The 8,060-nt window shown below is 39.8% G+C and overlaps 1 protein-coding gene across 2 annotated transcripts in view; it reads left to right on the top strand.

Annotated features, from left to right (window-relative positions):
- The first annotated feature begins 328 nt into the window (after positions 1-328).
- The window catches only part of LOC105490695 (RB transcriptional corepressor 1), a 175,477-nt gene continuing 167,745 nt past the window's right edge, over positions 329-8,060 (top strand). Inside the window, exons 1-2 of one of the 2 annotated variants that reach the window (XM_071081330.1) lie at positions 329-657; positions 3,903-4,029. In XM_071081330.1, coding sequence (XP_070937431.1) covers positions 521-657; positions 3,903-4,029 — 264 coding nt within the window. In that variant the 5' untranslated portion in view covers positions 329-520. The remainder of the gene's footprint in view (positions 658-3,902; positions 4,030-8,060) is intronic. The other variant, XM_071081326.1, reaches the window with a different exon arrangement.

Raw genomic sequence — 8,060 nt, 5'->3', positions numbered from 1 at the left:
CCTGCCGAGGGTGCACTAGCCAGATACTACCTGCGGGGCCCGAGCGTCTTCCCTATCAGACCCCGGGATAGGGATACGGCCCACAGTCACCCGCCAGACTCTTTGTATAGCCCAGTTAAGGGCAGCTCGGCTTGGAGGGGGTGGTTCCGGGTAGAAACACGTCCGGGCTGCGCCGGATGCTTCTGGGAAGGCTCCTGGACCCACGCCAGGTTTCCCAGTTTATCCCTTCCCATCTAGCGTCCCAGCCCGCGCACCGACCAGCGCCCCAGTTCCCCACAAACGCCGGCGGGCCCGGGAGCCTCGCGGACGTGACGCCGCGGGCGGAAGTGACGTTTTCCCGCGGTTGGACGCGGCGCTCAGTTGCCGGGCGGGGGACTGCGCGTCCGGTTTTTCTCAGGGGACGTTGAAATTATTTTTGTAACGGGAGTCAGGAGAGGACGGGGCGTGCCCCGACGTGCGCGCGCTGCGCCCTCCCCGGCTCTCCTCCACAGCTCGCTGGCTCCCGCCTCGGTAAGGCGTCATGCCGCCCAAAACCCCCCGAAAAACGGCCGCCGCCGCCGCCGCCGCTGCCGCGGAACCCCCGGCACCGCCGCCGCCACCCCCTCCTGAGGAGGACCCAGAGCAGGACAGCGGTCCGGAGGACCTGCCTCTGGTCAGGTGAGCGAGCAGAGCCGCCGCCGCCTCACGCGGGAAGGGCGCCCCGTGTGCGTAGGGCTGGCGCCAAGGCTGCTCGGCGGGACGCGTCCTCGCCGGGGGCCGGGTCCCGGCGTGAGGAGACGCCCTCCCTGCCCCCCGCCACCGCGGAGCGTCTGCAGAATGGTGACAGGATTTTGGGGTTGCGGGCGAGGGGTCTTGGCTTTAACTTGACACGTGTCGGGCGGGTGGGTCTAGGGTCCTGAACGAAGTGACAGGTGCAGTTCCCTCTTGTGAGGCTCAGAGGCAGAGGGTCGTTGCGAGCGTCCATCAGACGCAAAAAAATGAAAAATAAAAATACAAAAATGGTGTCTGTGGGAGAGTTCTTCACCGGTTGAGAACTGGAGTACTCCGGTGGTCGTCTGACTTTCAGTTTTGGTCTCACGCGATGCAACAGTTGGGAAGTATTTTCTTCTGGGCGTGCACTGCATCTGAACTCCATTCGTGGGAGAGGCCAACCAGAAAGCCTTGGACAAGAAGCACAGGGTCCTGAGTGTCCATTGCCTGCAGGATACTCGGCTCAGGAGCCTTGCGGCTTCTCCTTAGAACAATAATGCATCGAGGCCTTGGGGACTCAAAGCCATCTGTAGTGATTGATGGAATGTAACTCTTTAGAGGAACTGATACATGGGCAGAACTTTCGTGAGACGTTTACCAGAAGTGCTTGAAAGTTTCTAAACTTTTTTTTTTCTGTTGGATGAACTCTTCTTGCGTGTTAGTCGGCTTCAGCTTGTCTCATTATTACTTCCATTTTGCCTTTTGACTTTGAACCAGCAACGATCCTGGTGTCCCGTCTTTTTGCCTTTGTTTTTGGCACAAAATTAGTGGTTCTGTGCTCAAATGGAAATTTTCGTTTTCCCTTATTAAATGGAATCTAAATTTAAGCAAGTCCATGCGAATGCACTAGAACTTGAAGGGAAGTATTTATTGTATTGCATCATCTTACTTTTCTTGATTGTACTACTTTATGGTTAAATAGCTATGACTGAAAGAGTGTAATTGTCATTATTATTGTCAGCACTGGTTCTACTTTGAGATTACAAGTTCATTGCAGGGGGAATGGGACTTGTTTCTGTTTTTCACTATTTTCTCCCCTATTCTTGCCCATCACCAAATCCTTTCACCCTCACCCATTTCTTTCCCCTCGGCAGACACTAACAGAATTAACGGCAGAAAAGATTGAAGTGGGATTTAGGAAATGGCCCGTGGAAGGCTATTAAACATTTATATATTTAAATGGACTGTCTTATAGGTCAGTTAAAAACCATATTTGTTAAAAAACCAAAACAACAACAACAACAACAAAATTAAAAACCACGTCTGGGGCATGTTCTGGGAAAAGACATGACTTTAGTTTCTGATTAAATTCTGATGTATCCAATTCTTGCAAATTTCCCTTTGGAAAATGCAGTAATGGCTACTCTAAAGAATTCCATGTTATGCACACAGCTTTAGAAGCATACTCTAATGTAGGGTAACCAGGAATATTGACGTTCTGACCACTGCTTGGAAAAAAGAGGACTGTTTCTTTCATTTTTTAACTCATTATTTTATATATTTTAAGTAATGGAACTATAAAAAAATTCTCTTATAAGTCAGATCCATACAAGATACAGTCTGTTCTTGATTATCCTTACCCACAAAGGGTTTCATTAACATAGACAATTGAACTCTATAAATTAACCAGCAAGGGTAGAACCACTGCGGTGCAGTCTGATGCTGAGCATCTTGCCTAGAGATGGAATCAGGGCTCAGTCCAACTGCACTTCCAGTGACAGATTCCATTCCTAATTTGAGAGTTGAGATCTTATTTCTGTTGCCTTATCTCTGGCCTAAGTAATGTAGCTGGAAGGGAAAGTGTCACTAGGAACAGCATACCACATTCATTGTTGAAATAATCAAAGGTTAATCATGTTTCGAGCTGGGCATGACGGCATGTACCTGTAGTCCATGCTACTCAGGAGGCTGAGGCAGGAGGATTGCTTGAGCTTGGGAGTTGGAGGCCAGCCTGGGCAACAAAGCAAGACCCCAGTCTTTAAAAAAACAAACAAAAAAGTTGACCAGGCATGTTGGCTCACGCCTGTAATGCCAGCACTTTGGGAGGCTAAGGTGGGAAGATCGCTTGAGGCCAGGAGTTTGAGAGGAGCCTGGGCAGCAAAACAAGACACTGTCTCTACAAAAAAATTTAAAAAAAAATTATCCAGTCGCTGTGGCACGCCTGTAAGCACATCTACTTAGGAGGCTGAGGTGGGAGGATCCCTTGAGCCCAGGAGTTTGAGGCTGCAGTCAGCCATGATTTTACCACTGCACCCCAGCCTGGATGACAGAGTGAAACCCTATTTCAAAACAAGAAAAAAAAAAAACAACGAATTATGTTTTGAAGGAGGAATTGGCAATCTAGAATAGTGGTCAAGGGCATGGATTATAGAGTTAGATTGTTAGGCTCACATGGTGGTTTACCTCTTACCGGCTGAGACCTCAGGTAAGTTCTTTAACTTCTCTGATTTGACACACATCTGTAAATGTCTACTTTTACAGATGAGAATACTTATCTAAAAGGGCTGATGTCAGGATTCAGTGAAACCATATGTTTAAGGTACTTTCTACAGGATCATGGTAAATACTCAAGAATTATGAATTATTCTTCGTACTATTCTTATTATTAGATGTCACATAGAAATTAGATGAATGAAAAGGAATTAGCCAACAAGAATTTATTGAATGCTTGTCTTTGTTAAGGAGAAAGGACAAAAATAAGCAGTCACATCATGTAAGATGTGCTAGTAGGGAGGTTATGTGAAACATTGATAAGAGTAGACTACAGCTTAACAAAGTTACTGGTGTTGAATTGTATAATATTATCTATGGGTTTTTATCTTCTTGTTATCTTTGTCCTATTTTCCCAAACAGCTTTAGCTGTTACATTTATTTTCCTTCACAGAAGTGTTTTGCTGCTCTGAAGTATATTTGACTTACCATGCAAGCAAATATTTTTCACTGTGTGGTATCCTTGTTTTGGAATGACCATGAAAAAGATAATCATGTTTAAATTTGAAGTGTAATTTTTTCTATGATAAAATAAGATCTTAAAGTATTTAATAATGTTCTCTTTCACAGTAGTGTTATGTGCAAACTATTGAAACAAGTGTGTACTGAATCAATTTGACTTATAAGTATATGCCAATTATATGATTATTTTCATTTGGTAGGCTTGAGTTTGAAGAAACCGAAGAACCTGATTTTACTGCGTTATGTCAGAAATTAAAGATACCAGATCATGTCAGAGAGAGAGCTTGGTTAACTTGGGAGAAAGTTTCATCTGTGGATGGAGTATTGGTAAGGATTTCCTTAAAATGTTTTGAAATTTTTTTTTCTCATTTTAAAAACAACTTCACATCACTATATAAAAATTGAAAGATAGAAGAATATAAAGACAATAAAAGCTAATAATAATTTCACTACCCAGAGGAAATTTACCTCTGCTAACATTAAAAATGTTTGAGGCTGGGCACGGTGGCTCACGCCTGTAATCCTAGCACTGTGGGAGGCCGAGGCAGGCAGATTGCCTGAGCTCAGGAGTTTGAGACCAGCCTGGGCAACATGGTGAAACCCTGTCTCTACTAAAATACAAAAAAAAAATTAGCAGGGTGTGGTGGTGTGCGCCTGTCGTCCCAGCTATTTGGGAGGCTGAAGCAGGAGAATTGCTTGAACCCAGGAGGTGGAGGTTACAGTGAGCGGAGATTGTGCCACTGTACTCCAGCCTGGCAACAGAGCGAGACTCCGTCTCAAAAAAAAAAAAAAAAAAGTTTGAAAAAAATCCCTCCATATATGCCTCCCACCAAACTATTTTAAAGCAGGTCTTAGTTATATTTTATTCACTATAATACAAGGACTTTTAAATAAACACTGCCATACCTTATAAAATAATTTTTATACCTTCTAATATGCAATCAGTGTTCAGATTTCCTGATTGACTCAGAATTAGTTTTGTTAGAATTCAGGATCTTGAAAATATTTTGATATATTCCTTTCATGTTTTTCTTTGCATATGTATAAATGTATATGTTTAATAAAAGCAGCAAATAATTACTAGAGTTTTATATGTACTGGGGCAATAGTATAAGAACTTTACATAGCCGGGCATGGTGGCGTGTGCCTGTAGTCCCAGCTACTTGGGAGGCTGAGGTGGGAGGATCATTTGAACCTGGGACGCGGAGGTTACAGTAAGCCAAGATCGCACCACTGCACTCCAGCCTGGGCAACAGAAGAAGACCCTGTTGCAAAATAAATAAATAAATAAATAAATAAACAAACAAACAAAAATAAGGCTGGGCGTGGTGGCTCAAACCTGTAATCCCAGCACTTTGCGAGGCTGAGGTGGGTGATCACTTGAGGTCAGGAGTTGAAGACCAGCCTGGCCAACATGGTGAAACCCCATCTCTACTAAAAATAAAAAAATTAGCCAGGCATAGTGGCAGATGCCTGTAATCCCAGCTACTTGGGAGGGTGAGGCAGGAGAATCGCTTGAACCCAGGAGGCAGAGCTTGCAGTGAGCTGTGATCATGCCACTGCACTCCAGACTGGGCAACAGAGAAGACTCCATCTCAAAAAAAAAAAACACACACACACAAAACAATCAACTTTACAAATCTACAAATAACTCGTTTAAAAACCATTGAGATATGAAATATAAAATCTTTATTTTTACAGATGAAGACACCGAGTAGAGTGAGGTTGAGTAACTTGACCAAGGTCCCTAGGAAATAAGATCTCAAATATAAATTTGAGATTATACATGTAGTTATGTATAGTTACATGTAGTTACACATAGTTTTGTATTTTCCTGTTTTTTTCTCATATGAGCATTTTCTTATGTTATTAAATTTTTTTGTAATATAGTTTCTAGTGATAGTATAATATTTTAGCTATTGGATATATTTTAATTTGTTAACTCTTACTGGATATTTGGGTTTTTTCCAACGTTTTGATGCTATAAAATAATGTAATAAACATTTGTATTCGTAAGACTAATGCCTGGCACAAAGTGAGTCCTTGATAATTTGTTAAATAAATTAATGAATGAATCTCTGATTATTTTATTAGAATAAATTCGTATAAGATGAATTACTAAATCAAAAGCTATGAACATTTTTATGACTCTTGATGATTATTGGTAGATTACACTTTGGACAGATACTTTTAATGAATTTACTTTCTCAAAATAGTAGTATAAAAGTATATATGTTTTTACTGATCTGATTAACACAACAGAATGTGTTTATGTATGTCCCATAAGAAAAGTGTTTAAAACCATTAAATAAAATCTCTGGCAGTAAAAAGGAGAAAACAAGTGTCATAATTTCCAAAGAATTGAACATAGTCTCACATTTCTTATCTAAAAAGAAAGGAATACTGAAGTATCTTGAATGTATGACTTGGGTATTATAATCCCCAGGCATCTAGTGTATATTTTAACTGACTTGGGTACTTCATGTACAAAGCTGTTTTTGTGCATATACAATTAAATGGAATCAGAGCTCCTTCACTTTTCTCTTCCTAAAATACTAGATTTTTGGTGTTCAGAAATTTTGGGATAGCTGATTATAGAGAGTATTAGTGAGTATACATACTGTAGTTTTCAATTTATAAGTGCATTGTGTTCCAAATCTGTTTGTAAGTTTGATATAGTAGTTAGGTTTCCAGCCTAGTTCACATAACTTATTTTTTTTGTACTAAACTATAAAAATAATAGTTTTAACAGTAGAGGCTCTTTTGAGCTTCAGAATTGAATACATATTTAAGCAAATATTACTGCTTTATTACCCTTTTTTCATCCTGGCTTTGTCTCTACCTTCCCTGGGAACTGGCCCAATTTAAATCTTATTTCCTAATGGAGCTCATGATGGGGACTAGGATGTGTGAAATTATTTATGGCTAGGTACTGGAGGAAGGTAAGAAAGGAATTTCTTGTTACTTTTGGGATTTGAGGTATGCTTTTGAAGGGTATAACAGAAGATGATGTCCTGTTGTTGTGTTATAAATCAACAGACTTTTCCTTGAAATATGATTTTAAGTGACAGTTAAGTTTTTGAGGGTTGGCCTGAGAATTTAATGTTCATTTATATAATAATATCTAAGGGAGAATGTGATAGAGTGTGTTCTAAGAGGCACATGTAATGACAGAATGAATATGTTTCCAGTGCAGCTATTCTAGTGGCAGTTGTCTGTCTTCTTTGAAACAAGAGGAGGAATATTGTCAAAAAAGGAAGCCCCTTTTTAACAATAGAAAGTAGGTGATGTTTATTGGGATAGAGGATGGGTTAAGAGCAAGGATTAAGAGTCAAACAGATATACCATGTCCTAACTCCATTATCCTGAACATGTTATCTACAATTCTCAAGCCTTAGTTTTCTTATCTGTAAAAGGGACTGACAATAATTTCTGGATCTTGGAGTTATTGTGCAGATTAAATAAATTAATGCATATAAAGCTCTTATTAGAGTCAATGAGTGTGTATATTAGCTCTTGGAAACAGAATAATTTTACTTAAGAAATACCCCAGAAAATTTTATCATTAATGTAATTTTTTTGGAGAATTTAGGATATCAGTATAAAATGGTTATAATTTTAAATGCATTGTTGTGATTTTGATGCAGTATGTTTGTTAAAACTCTTATTTTTAAGTACTTTAGAGTCAGAAAAGTTGTTTATGCATACATGAAAGCATGTATTAATCCCTTTAAAGTTTGTGGTATTTTGTCTAGAAAAATGTTTTTTTTTTTAATAAATATTTAGTGAAGTGTAATAATAAAGATTAACTTTGTTCATAAGGTTAGATTGTGTTCATGCTGCTTATAGCATATGAATAGGACTTTCCATTAAGAAATTGGCTAAGGTGCTGTTCATATTGTGACTTAAGGTGAATCAGCTGTTAGAATTTTGGTGTACTTTCTGCATCTTCATTGGCAGTGTGGTAGAATGGAAAATGCCTTGGACCTCAAGGCAGAAAACTTTGGTTGTAATTATATTGTAGCTATATGATTTTAGGCAAATTGGTTAATTCTGTGAGTCTCAGTTTGCTAACCTGTAAGGCAGAAATAATGCCTGAATATGAACCTCATAGGCTTTTTGTTATACATACGTATATATGTATATGAAATATATGGGTATACACATATCTCAAAGAGCTTTGGGATATATTGCCCTTGATAGAGCCACTTATTTTTGTGATATGGTGGTTATATTTTAAATAAATACAGTCATGTGTTGTTTAACAGTGGGGACACATCTGAGAAATGTGTCATTAGGTGATTTCATTGTTGTGTGAACATCATAGCATGTACTTACACAAACCTGGATGGTATGGC

Source organism: Macaca nemestrina, chromosome 16 (genome assembly GCF_043159975.1).
Source record: "Macaca nemestrina isolate mMacNem1 chromosome 16, mMacNem.hap1, whole genome shotgun sequence".
Taxonomy (NCBI): domain Eukaryota; kingdom Metazoa; phylum Chordata; class Mammalia; order Primates; family Cercopithecidae; genus Macaca; species Macaca nemestrina.
The sequence above is the reverse complement of the archived record's forward strand: the minus strand, read 5'-3'. Positions and strand labels throughout refer to the sequence as shown.